The sequence below is a fragment of the Palaemon carinicauda genome, chromosome 23, assembly GCF_036898095.1.
Source record: "Palaemon carinicauda isolate YSFRI2023 chromosome 23, ASM3689809v2, whole genome shotgun sequence".
In the NCBI taxonomy this organism is placed as follows: domain Eukaryota; kingdom Metazoa; phylum Arthropoda; class Malacostraca; order Decapoda; family Palaemonidae; genus Palaemon; species Palaemon carinicauda.
In genome coordinates, this window is record NC_090747.1 from 95512992 (window position 1) to 95526918 (window position 13927).

Here is a 13927-nt window from a genome sequence, read left to right on the forward strand (position 1 = left end):
CACACACACACACACACACATATATATATATATATATATATATATATATATATGTACAATGTATTTTTATATTGAGAGAGAGAGAGAGAGAGAGAGAGAGAGAGAGAGAGAGAGAGAGAGAGAGATAAATACAAGGTGTTATTAAGAAACACGAAGAAATACAAGACTCTAGGATAACAGCAGCAACAACAACAACATCAACAAGAACATTTTCGGGATAGCGTCCCCTCTAACCACATGGTCCATCCGTTAGTGCCAGACACAGGAACAGCTGCCCAGGCCGTGGCATCCTTCCCTCCTCCACTTCTCCCCTCCCCCCTCACCTGGGTGGGGGAGGTGGCTGCTTGCCTTCTCACACGTCCCCTTATAGGATCCCCTCCTACTCCCCTACCCTTGCTACTCTGGCTCTGCGGGCCTCCTTGGTAAGTTCGGAGGAGGGAAGGGGGTGTCCTATGGGCTATGGGGCCTTTAGTGGATAGGAGTATATATAGGATCTCCTCCCTTCCCTATCTTTCTGCCCTGGTCTGGTATTCCTCAAATTCGCATGGGGAATGAGGAATGGGAGGTGAGTGTCCCAGCTCAAATATATTCCCTTAGGCATTTTAGAATGGAAGACAAGGGGATTAGAGAGAGAGAGAGAGAGAGAGAGAGAGAGAGAGAGAGAGAGAGAGAGAGAGAGAGAGAGAGAGAGAGAGAGAGAATTGACTTTTAGGGTGTAGTCAGTTTGGCACAGTTGTTGACAAGCAAGTGGTGTTTTTATTTATTTCAAAGATTCTAATTCTTCATTTATTTCGGAGGATCGACTCTATGAAAAGTTACCCAATATCATCATCATCATCATCATCTCCTCTTACGCCTATTGATGCAAAGGCCTCGGTTAGATTTCGCCAGTCGTCTCTATCTTGAGCTTTTAATTCAATACTTCTCCGTTCATCATATCCTGCTTAACTTCTAATTATTATATTCATCTTACATCATTTGTAATTAGTAAGCAGAATACTAAACATAGCAACCTGATGTTTTTTTTTTATTGTGGAGATTGTAAAGATCTTTTCCTTGTCATTGAAGAAAGAAATTCTTAAAGGGTGAAATGAAGATACACTATTAAAGCATTCTATCATCTGTGTCCTTAGTGCTGCTAAAATTTGAATCTAGTGATGATTCCTAGTTTACATCGTAAAAATACCCATCGTCTTACGACTGTACCATTTACTTACGTATTACCAAGGTCTATATGTACAGTACATCCATACTCTAATTTTCTTGGTTTAAATGTTTAAGGTTTAAAGGCCGCTCATGAATGGCAGAGGCAAGGGACAGCGACATCCAGCGTTGCCAGGCTAGCCTTTTTCAGGCTAAAAACTTCAAATTTGGCCTTTTTAAAAAAATGGTTAGTCTTTAGTAATATCCTAAAAAAGGTTGGCCTTAAATTCTATGCTTTTGGCCTTTTTATACTAATGGGTTGGCCTTTACTAAAGCTGTATATGATCAGAAGTTGGCCTTTTCTCTCTTATAAAACCTGGCAACCTGGTGACATTGATCAGAAGTTGGCCTTTTCTCACTTAGAAAACCTGGCAACCCTGGTGACACTGATCAGAAGTTGGCCTTTTCTCACTTAGAAAACCTGGCAACCCTGGTGACACTGATCAGAAGTTGGCCTTTTCTCACTTAGAAAACCTGGCAACCCTGGTGACACTGATCAGAAGTTGGCCTTTTCTCACTTAGAAAACCTGGCAACCCTGGTGACACTGATCAGAAGTTGGCCTTTTCTCACTTAGAAAACCTGGCAACCCTGGTGACATTGATCAGAAGTTGGCCTTTTCTCACTTAGAAAACCTGGCAACCCTGGTGACACTGATCAGAAGTTGGCCTTTTCTCACTTAGAAAACCTGGCAACCCTGGTGACACTGATCAGAAGTTGGCCTTTTCTCACTTAGAAAACCTGGCAACCCTGGTGACACTGATCAGAAGTTGGCCTTTTCTCACTTAGAAAACCTGGCAACCTGGTGACATTGATCAGAAGTTGGCCTTTTCTCACTTAGAAAACCTGGCAACCCTGGTGACACTGATCAGAAGTTGGCCTTTTCTCACTTAGAAAACCTGGCAACCCTGGTGACACTGATCAGAAGTTGGCCTTTTCTCACTTAGAAAACCTGGCAACCCTGGTGACACTGATCAGAAGTTGGCCTTTTCTCACTTAGAAAACCTGGCAACCCTGGTGACACTGATCAGAAGTTGGCCTTTTCTCACTTAGAAAACCTGGCAACCCTGGTGACACTGATCAGAAGTTGGCCTTTTCTCACTTAGAAAACCTGGCAACCCTGGTGACACTGATCAGAAGTTGGCCTTTTCTCACTTAGAAAACCTGGCAACCCTGGTGACACTGATCAGAAGTTGGCCTTTTCTCACTTAGAAAACCTGGCAACCCTGGTGACACTGATCAGAAGTTGGCCTTTTCTCACTTAGAAAACCTGGCAACCCTGGTGACACTGATCAGAAGTTGGCCTTTTCTCACTTAGAAAACCTGGCAACCCTGGTGACACTGATCAGAAGTTGGCCTTTTCTCACTTAGAAAACCTGGCAACCCTGGTGACACTGATCAGAAGTTGGCCTTTTCTCACTTAGAAAACCTGGCAACCCTGGTGACACTGATCAGAAGTTGGCCTTTTCTCACTTAGAAAACCTGGCAACCCTGGTGACATTGTCCTATCAAGCAGGATTTTACGTTCCTTGGTGCTTTACTTATTTACGCCTTTGTATTAGGATTTCTTTGGTACAACAATCATGGCGTCACTTTCCTTGTGTCTGAAATATTGATTTGTATAGTTTAAATCGAATATTCCAGTTTATATCCATTCCCCTTTCCCTAATTGGAGGTGTTGAACACATTCAAACTTAATTTTATTGAAAACGTTCAAGATTAGTTTTTATTGAACTCGTTTAAACATATTTTTATTGAACATATTCAAACCTATTTTTTATTGAACATATTCAACCTATTTTTTTATTGAACACGTTCAAGCTTATTTTTTATTGAACTCGTTCAAACCTATTTTTATTGAACACGTTTAAACCTATGTTTATTGAACATATTCAAACCTATTTTTTATTGAACATATTCAAACCTGTTGGTATTGAACACATTCAACCTATTTTTATTGACCACATTTAAATCTCTTTGTATTGAACATATTCAACGTATTTTTATTAAACACATGCAAACATATTTGTATTAAATACATTTAACCTATTTTTATTGAACACATACAAACATATTTTTATTGAACACATACATACCTATTTTTATTGAACACGTTCAAACCTATTTCTATTGAACACGTTCAAACCTATTTTTATTGAACACGTTCAAACCAATTTTTATTGAACACCTTCAAACATATTTTTATTGAACACATTCAAACCTATTTGTATTGAACACATTCAACCTATTTTTTATTGAACGCATTCAACCTATTTTTATTGAACACGTTCAAACAGATTGCTAAAGAACAAGGGAAGGAACGGGAGACGATGAACTGACGAACTAAGAAAGTTTGCGGGCATGGACTGGCACAGATAGACCTTAAATAGACGCGAGTGTACGGACATGTCTGAGGCCTTTGTGCTGCAGTCGACTAGTAACAGCTGATGATGATGATTATATAAACAAGAATATGAAATATTTTATCATAGGCGTCATTTATAAATTTGGAATAAGGGAAATCCATTGTGATCGTTTACATAAAAACACGATAAATCAAAACTAGTAACGGCTGATGATGATGATTATATAAACAAGAATATGAAATCTTTTATTATAGAAGTCATTTATAAATTTTGAATTTGGAATAAGGGAAATCCATTGTGATCGTTTACATAAAAAACACGGTAAATCAAAGACAGACAGAAAATAGCAGGAATTGAGAGCCAATAACAGCTATTCTCCTTTCTAATTAGTAATGTTGTCCTGTTGTCTTCGTCTACCGATTTCTTCATTCGGGGAGGAACAAAGTTTCCTTGGTCCCTCTTATTAATGCGAGTTGAAGAATGAGGCATTCGTCATTTGCAAACTTTTGTCACACCTGCGTCTCGGTGCGGGGCCACAGGTGTTCCTGCGTCGGATCTTATTTAAACATATGGACAGTTTACCTCGTCTTGTTATGCTGGCGAAATGATGGGGAAGACATTTTTATGCTGGCAAATGTATAGTTTTATTTTAGGTATTCATGCATGTATATATGTACAGTGTATTCATATGCAGTATATTTTTGATATTTATTATATAATCACAGTAATGAACTGCATGCGTATATTTTTTTAGGTATTCATGCATGTGTATATGTACAGTATATTCATATGCAGTATATTTTTGACATTTACATATACAGTATATAATCACAGTAATAAATTGCACGTGTATATTTTTTTAGGTATTCATGCATGTTTATGTTAATGTACAGTATATTTTTGATTCTTGCATATATAATCACAGTAATGGTACGTGTGTATATTTATATGTATTCATGTACATTTATGTATATATTCATGCACAGTATATTGACACTTACATATATGATCAACATATATAATCACAGTAATGGTATGTGTATATTTTTAGGTATTCATGCATGTATATATGCACAGTATATTCATATGCAGTATATTTTTGACACTGACATGTATAATCAAAGTAATGAAAGGCGCGTGTATATTATTTATGGCGTTCATTCACACTTGTTTATATTCATGTACAGTATATTTTTGACACGCATATATAACAACAGTAATGGGACGTGTATATTTTTATATATCATTTACGTTTATGTATATATTTATACACAGTCTATTGACACTTATATAATCACAGTAATGGTACGTGTATATGCTTTAGGTATTCATGCATGTGTGTGTATATATATATATATATATATATATATATATATATATATATACATATATACATATATACATATATATATATATACATATATATATATATATATATATATATATATATATATATATATATATATATATATATTATATATACAGTATATTTTTAAATTTACATATATAATCACAGTAATGAATGGTATGTGTATATTATTTATAGCATTCATTCACGTTTGTTTATATTTATGTACAGTATATTTTTGACACTTGCATATATAACCACAGTAATGGGACGTGTATATTTTTATGTATTCATTTACGTTTATGTATATATTTATGCACAGTATATTGACTTGCATAATCACAGTAATGGTAGGTGTATATGTTTTAGGGACTAATGCATGTATATATGTACAGTATATTCATATACAGTATATTTTTGACATTTAAATAAGTAATCAAAGTAATAAAGAAAGTAATCAAAGTAATAAAGGCACATGGATATTATTTATGTCATTCATTTATGTTTATGTTTATATTTATGTACAATATAATTTTTTTTAAATTTGCCTATATATGTATATAGTGTATATATATATATATATATATATATATATATATATATATATATACATATATATATATATATATATATATATATATAGTATATTTTTGACATTTACATATGCAGTATAATCACAGTAATTTTTATGCATATATTTTTTATATTGTAGATTATGTTTTTACCCACAAAATTTCTCTCATATTTGTGACAGTTTAGAGTCCATTTTTTTTTTTTTTTTTTAAATTCTAATTCGTAATTTGCCAGAGCTGAAAACTTTTCCGTTCATTCATTTGTAATCCTTTTATTGAAATGGAAAAGTAGAATTTAGTCATTTTTTTCCGGCGAATAATTTTCGCGCGACTGAAAGTGAATTCTCAGCGAATCCTTTTCCTACCACAAAAAAAAAAAAAAAAAAAAAAAAGAAAGGCTTGAAAAAAGGGAAATTTTATTCTTTAACACTTGTTATTTTTTTGCAGTTGAATGTGACATAGAAATTAGCAATGCGATACGAGAGTTGCAACCAACAAAATTTCTTTCAGAATAAAAAAGCGATGCGATACGAGAGTTGCAACCAACAAAATTTCTTTCAGAATAAAAAAGCAATGCGATATGAGAATTTCTTTCAGAATAAAAAAGCAATGCGATACGAGAGTTGCAACCAACAAAATTTCTTTCAGAGTAAAAAAGCAATGCGATACGAGAGTTGCAACCAACGAAATTTCTTTCAGAATAAGAAAGCAATGCGATACGAGAGTTGCAACCAACAAAATTTCTTTCAGAATAAGAAAGCAATGCGATAAGAGAGTTGCAACCAACAAAATTTCTTTCAGAATTAAAAAGTAATGCGATAAGAGAGTTGCAACCAACAAAATTTCTTTCAGAATAAGAAAGCAATGCGATACGAGAGTTGCAACCAACGGAATTTCTTTCAGAATAAGAAAGCAATGCGATACGAGAGTTGCAACCAACGGAATTTCTTTCAGAATAAGAAAGCAATGCGATACGAGAGTTGCAACCAACGGAATTTCTTTCAGAATAAGAAAGCAATGCGATACGAGAGTTGCAACCAACGGAATTTCTTTCAGAATAAGAAAGCAATGCGATACGAGAGTTGCAACCAACGGAATTTCTTTCAGAATAAGAAAGCAATGCGATACGAGAGTTGCAACCAACGGAATTTCTTTCAGAATAAGAAAGCAATGCGATACGAGAGTTGCAACCAACGGAATTTCTTTCAGAATAAGAAAGCAATGCGATACGAGAGTTGCAACCAACGAAATTTCTTTCAGAATAAGAAAGCAATGCGATACGAGAGTTGCAACCAACGAAATTTCTTTCAGAATAAGAAAGCAATGCGATACGAGAGTTGCAACCAACGAAATTTCTTTCAGAATAAGAAAGCAATGCGATACGAGAGTTGCAACCAACGAAATTTCTTTCAGAATAAGAAAGCAATGCGATACGAGAGTTGCAACCAACGAAATTTCTTTCAGAATAAGAAAGCAATGCGATGCGAGAGTTGCAACCAACGAAATTTCTTTCAGAATAAGAAAGCAATGCGATGCGAGAGTTGCAACCAACGAAATTTCTTTGAGAATAAGAAAGCAATGCGATGCGAGAGTGGCAACCAACGAAATTTCTTTGAGAATAAGAAAGCAATGCGATGCGAGAGTGGCAACCAACGAAATTTCTTTGAGAATAAGAAAGCAATGCGATGCGAGAGTGGCAACCAACGAAATTTCTTTCAGAATAAGAAAGCAATGCGATGCGAGAGTGGCAACCAACGAAATTTCTTTCAGAATAAGAAAGCAATGCGATGCGAGAGTGGCAACCAACGAAATTTCTTTCAGAATAAGAAAGCAATGCGATGCGAGAGTGGCAACCAACGAAATTTCTTTCAGAATAAGAAAGCAATGCGATGCGAGAGTGGCAACCAACGAAATTTCTTTCAGAATAAGAAAGCAATGCGATGCGAGAGTGGCAACCAACGAAATTTCTTTCAGAATAAGAAAGCAATGCGATGCGAGAGTGGCAACCAACGAAATTTCTTTCAGAATAAGAAAGCAATGCGATACGAGAGTTGCAACCAACAAAATTTCTTTCAGAATAAAAAGATTACGCAAGAGAGACTGTTGGATGATAATAGTAATTTTGTGTTTGATCTAAGTACCTCTTTATATGAAATACAATTTCTCAGTATCTGAACCTTTCAGAAGCAGTGTCGTTTTATGACAATAGCTGCTTTGAAGAGTGCCATAGCCTCTGTACCATGGTCTTACACTGTCTTGGGTTTCACTTCTCTCGCTTGAGGGTACACTCGGGCACACTTCTATCTTATTTCTCTTTCTCTTGTTTTGTTAAAGTTTTTATAGTTTGTATAGGATACATTTATTTTAATGTTACTCTTCCTAAGATATTTTATTTTTCCTTGTTTCCTTTCCCCGCTGGGCTATTTTCCCTGTTGGGTCCCCTGGGCTTATAGCATCCTGCTTTTCTAACAAGGGTTGTAGCTTAGCAAGTAATGATAATAATAAAAAGAGATTGTGTCTCTTCCATACGATTTTCCTATTTAAGGTTTTTAAAGTTTTTAAAGGTTTAAAGGCCAATCGTGAATGACAGAGGCAAGGGACAGTGACATTGCCCTATCAAGCAGGACAATGCCCTAGAGACAAATGATCAGCCGCCAAGCCTCCTCTCCACCCAAGCTAGGACAAACGATGGCCAGGCTATGACTGCTGATGACTCAACAGATAGCCCTATAGGCATCCCCAAAAGGATGGGGGATCCTTAGCTCACAAGGATGGGGAGGTTGCAGCGACCAAAGGAATTTACGAGTTTGAGCGTGACTCGAACCCCATTCTGGCTATTACCAGGCAAGGACGTTACCAACAGGCCACCACAAAATTAGTCCCCCTCCTTTGAACTAACTGTATTCTGGAATACTGTAGTTCTTTTTAGTAATGAAAAGGTATTTAGTTTTGCCTTATAATACTTTATTTTAAATGGAACTTATCCATTTTTGTATGTGCAAGTTGTATATTTTTAACTAAATCTAACTGAGGCCCTTTGCATCAATAGGCGTAGGAGTAGATGATGATGATGATGAAGTTGTCTATCCTCGGTATTATTTTTGTCCTATGCCATTTTTTCTGAATGTACAGTATCTTCATTTTACTTTCTTTGAAAATTCCAAGCATCATCCTGCCTATTTTTTTTTTCGTCCATCTGTGATTTTGGGGCATATATTCCCTCATGTTAATTTTTTCTTTAAATATATGAATTATTTTTTTTTTTTAACTTACGGCAGTTGTGTGTATTAGGCATGTTGTAGTTCATATAAGTCCAGTGGAAATTAAAGTTTTGTTCTATATATTAAAATTTGGAATTAAATGCTTTATTTAATTGAGTTGCCGAACCTCATGTACAAAATGTTATCATGACAGACGGATGATTTATATATATAATTATGCCTGAAAACATTTGACTTCAAATTTTTAATTATTTGTTTTATTTAGTAAGGATTTGCTTATTGATTCTCTAATAAAAACTAATTATATTAAAAAAGGATTTTGATTTAGTACAGTAAGATGTTATAAATCGCTTCTAAGAAAGTAGATAATGTCTGGAAATATTTATTTTATATTAGATTTATCTTAAAGGTATTTCATGATTTTAACTATATAATTTTGTATGATAAAAGTCCTATTAGTTAGAGGGTAATTTTTCATAAGAATATGATTGAGATATTATAGTGACCGGTTTTTTTTTTTTTTTTTTTTTTTTTAGTACCGATATGTTTGTGATCGTTAATATAAAGGGCATTTTGTTGCAGTATGAATCCCTCATAAATTTTATTTTTCGACTATTCTTCAAGTCCTTCTTTCTCTTGATATATTGGGAAAATACGAAAAGGCCGGATACCTCAGATTTGAAAGGCTTTTATCAGAGATTTATGCAGAAAAATCAAGCGAGGTCTTAACAAGCTTGTGGAGGGTTGGAATGAAATATGAGTTGAAAGCATTGCACGACCTCTCTCTCTCTCTCTCTCTCTCTCTCTCTCTCTCTCAGACAAATATATCTCTCGCACACACAAGTATACCCCTCTCTCTCTCTCTCTCTCTCTCTCTCTCTCGCAGAGAAAAAATACATCACTCGCATTAGTTTTTTATCCAAACGTATTAAATAAATTGTAAGAATAGTAAATGTATTATTTTCTAATAGGAAAAAAAAATTGTTAGGCCTTTTATAAGTAGTTAGTCACTTATATACAGAAAATCACTTACACCATTACTTCGCAAATCAATGTACTTTTCAGTCAATATGTCGTCTGCTGATTCTCTCTCTCTCTCTCTCTCTCTCTCTCTCTCTCTCTGACACAAATATATAGCACTCACATTAGATTTTCATTTAATATATTTAATTTGTTAGGCCTTTTATAAGTATCCACTCACTTATATCCACATAAACACATAAGCCATCACTTCTCAAATCAATTTAGCTTTCAACCGCTATGTCATCTGGTACCGATTGTTTACAATCCAAAATTGGGATAATGAATGAAGAGAGACTTAGAAGCGTCTTGCCACGCCACCACCTGTTTACGGTAAATAATATACTATGTATGTGTTTTAAGCCTCTTTGCCGCCTGTACGTGTCGGCAGTTCTTTTTGGGGTGCTGTTGTGTCTTCTTTTGAACACTTGCTGTTGCTTGTATCTCTTGGGATGCACTGTGCTGTCGGGTTATAGGTCATTGCAAGGGTGTTGCTTTCATAGCTTTGTGTGATGTTTACGTGGTTAGTTATGCTTGGATACACTAGATATAAACACACACACACGCGCACACGTATATGTATATACATGTATATATATATATATATATCATGTGTATATCGTGTGTTTGTGTATAAAACTATATATATATATATATATGTATATAAATATATATATATATATATATGTGTGTGTGTGTGTGTCTAAAATACATATGTATATATATATTATTTGTATCTGTATGTATAATATATTTAATTATGTGTATATATGTATATTAATTGTATCTGTATTATGATATAAATATGTGTATACATATAAATGTATATATATATATGCGTGTATATATATATATATATATGTGTGTGTGTGTGTGTGTATACATATAAATGTATATATATATGCGTATATATATATATATATATATTACGCTGATATTAGACATTAAATATCATTCATATATTCTAATGTTTATTTGTGACGAACATATCCGAGTACCTAATAGTCTACTGATTTTGGTCTTGTTCGAATTGTCTTTGGCGTACCAGAATTTAATCCTTCCTCTTTGCCTTAAAAGCCTATTAGCTGATGTTCTAAAGCAAAAGCAGTTTTGCATGCGTACATAAGGACGCTGATTTGGAAGAAGGATTGGATAGGAATGTTCCTAAGATTCTGGAATGGGAATGTGCGTACAGGTTTCAGATGAAGGACAGTGTGGAGAGAGAGGTACGACTTATTGTTGATGGATATTCTCTATATGTTTATGAAGCGGGTGTTGAAGTTTTCTTCATAGTGGGTTTACTTCTAATTCAACAGTTAAAGTGAATCTGTTGGAAACCATGTGCTTGTTTATAACTAAAAAGATAGGTTCATATATATATATATATATATATGTGTGTGTGTGTGTGTGTGTGTATGTGTATGTATGTAAATATATGTATATGTATGTATGTATATATATGTATATATATTCATGTATATATAAAAATTTTCTACCTCCTAGTGGGATCGAACCCTAGTCTCTTCAAATGAAAGATTAGGGTTCGATTCCTGTGTGATGTGGACATTTATTACTACTTGAGCACGGTACTGTGACGATTTTCATCCATACGCACATATACACACACTAATATATATATATATATATATATGGATTAATATCAACACAACATCGTGTTCAAATAGAAATAAATTTCTACCTCATACCTGGGATCGAACGCTAGCCCCTTCTAATGAAAGGCCAGGTCGAAACCAACCATGTCACGAGAGCCCATAAAAGAATTGGAACCTGACCGCTACCAGCTCGGACAGCTGGTAGCGGTCAGGTTCCAATTCTTTTATGGGCTCTCGTGACATGGTTGGTTTCGACCTGGCCTTTCATTAGAAGGGGCTAGCGTTCGATCCCAGGTATGAGGTAGAAATTTATATATATATATATATATATATATATTTATATATATATATAAATACATACATACACACACATGTAGAGAGAGAGAGAGAGAGAGAGAGAGAGAGAGAGAGAGAGAGCCTTCTGGCTATCGGAAAGTATAATTTGGGATGACTTTAGCGGGCACAGGCCCCTTCCATACTCTTTGTAACTCCTCAGTCGAGTTGCTACCAGGAATATAAATGTTTACTACTTTTGAGATAAGAGACACAATATGATTTACTGGAAGATGATTATCAGGATGTTGAAATTTCTGTCTGGGATGACTACTGTATTGTATTTTGTCTGTCATAAATTTTTCTTTGCTAATTTGGGTTCTTAATCTTAATTATTTTAATTGAGTACAATAGTAATTCGTTCCTGCTTTTATAATAGTGGCTATCATGAATAGTCTTCATATTTTTCAATGTAATATAGACACACATATGTAAAAGTAGTACCAAATGGTTTCCATGTTAATTAAGTTGGAAGGATTATTCCCTTCAGTGAGCCGTGAGTATACAGTACCTGCCTAATTACATATAAACATTTATATGATACATACCTTTCATAAAACTTGCTTACGTCCGTGAGTGTATTCGCCTGTACATTATTTACAAACTGAAAGAGCCTTTCCCCCAAAAGTTTTTATTTTTTTTTTTTATTTTTTTGTGTTGGTGTAACTTCAAACTACTTTGCAATTTATGATCTTCCGGAAATATTTTTATCTCTGCGTCTCCGCTCCGTACATAAACAGACCCCAAAGAGCCTTATTATATCTTCACAACACCACCACCCTCCTCCTCCTCCTCCTCCTCCTCCTCCTCCTCCTCCCTTTCTTCGGGTAGATGAGGGCAGAAGAATCCGACGTCTCCTCGTACTTCTTTGAAAAGGAATCTATAATAAGTTCGAGGGAACTTGTTTTCTCCGCGCCTTTCTCCAAAATTCCGTTCGGGAATATCATTATTAAATATTTCCCCGCAGAGCTTAGATTAATAATAAAGAAAATAATGTACAGAGCCTTCGAGGAACTAATAGGTCGGATTGCCAAGCCACCAAATCCAATTTGGCGCGCAAAAAATGGCGCCAGTGCGTTTGACAGCGTCTAATTTAGCGCCAGCAGCCTCTCCCCCAGACGCTCAACAGACCAGCCGGTCAGGGCATTAACTTGCCCTAACTTATACTGCTGCTGGCCTGCCAGGAGCCTGTTATTGGGGAGAGAGAGAGAGAGAGAGAGAGAGAGAGAGAGAGAGAGAGATGGTTCCTGACCTCCATCTTTCTGAAATGTAACTGTACGTAGTACTTTTCTCGAGCTACAAACTTTTCGTCTTTGTACTTAACTGGAAACTGAAATTTGATATTGCTTGTAAATTAGTATGCATCTTTGTATTTACTTTTGAGTTTCGTATCCCTTTTTTCCTTAGAGCAATTGTTTTTATTCAGTACTTATTCACTGACTTACCTTTAGAAATAAATAAAATTCATATATATATATATATATATATATATGTTTGCATATATATATATATATATATATGTTTGCATATATATATATATATATATCCCCAATAAGCTGTTGACTAACGTGGTGATGAAAACTGTCCAAACCCAGGACATGAATAAGGACATTTCTGAGGCCTTTGTCCTGTAGTGGACCATAAATGGCTTCATTTGTTGTTGATATCGTTGTATATGTGTGTGTGTGTGTGTGTGTGTGTGTGTGTGTATTAATAAATGAGTGTAACATTAGTGAACTTATAGCATGAGAGTTTCAAAGAAACATTTCTTTCCGAGTAAATGAATCTCACATACGTATCTTTAAATTGCAGACCCGTTTAATTTTTAATCTTATATTTTGTTTAAAGAAAAATAAAGAAAAAAAAGAAAAAGTTTATATGGAAAACCTACTCAATCACTAACGACTATTGTCTCGACTACGATTTTTCATTGGATTGCCTCAGTCATTCAAACTCCTGCATCTGATATGAATTAACAGTTATATCTTGTAAATTACCACACTTCATACTTCTTTGATGTGTGCAACAACATACACACATTTAAAAGCCTGTCACCATACCCTCTTTATGTCGGCGCACCCAATTTGCAATGAATCCTATGATTTTAAAGGGCAAAATTGTGCCGTTTTTATAGCAACTCTGTTATTTCATTATTCCACCATTGAACTGCAATCTATACCAGTGTGTCGTCTTTTTAAGTATTGCTCAGTTAAGCATCGGGCAGCGACCCTACGACGGAGTTCAAACGCCTTG

The 13927-nt window shown here is 35.0% G+C and overlaps 1 protein-coding gene across 1 annotated transcript; it reads left to right on the plus strand.

The window, feature by feature from the left end:
- The first annotated feature begins 237 nt into the window (after nucleotides 1–237).
- LOC137617686 (uncharacterized) lies at nucleotides 238–7662 on the plus strand. Its single transcript, XM_068347685.1, has 3 exons — nucleotides 238–422; nucleotides 798–876; nucleotides 6340–7662. Exons 1-3 carry the CDS (start codon nucleotides 238–240, stop codon nucleotides 7660–7662), a joined length of 1587 nt encoding a protein of 528 aa, XP_068203786.1.
- The last annotated feature ends 6265 nt before the right edge of the window (nucleotides 7663–13927 follow it).

Coding starts and splice junctions, on each gene's coding strand:
- LOC137617686 (XM_068347685.1), top strand. CDS start 238: ATGGTCCATCCGTTAGTGCCAGACACAGGAACAGCTGCCCAGGCCGTG. Junction 423..797: donor TGGCTCTGCGGGCCTCCTTG/GTAAGTTCGGAG, acceptor TTTATTTCGGAG/GATCGACTCTATGAAAAGTT. Junction 877..6,339: donor CTATTGATGCAAAGGCCTCG/GTTAGATTTCGC, acceptor AATTTCTTTCAG/AATAAGAAAGCAATGCGATA.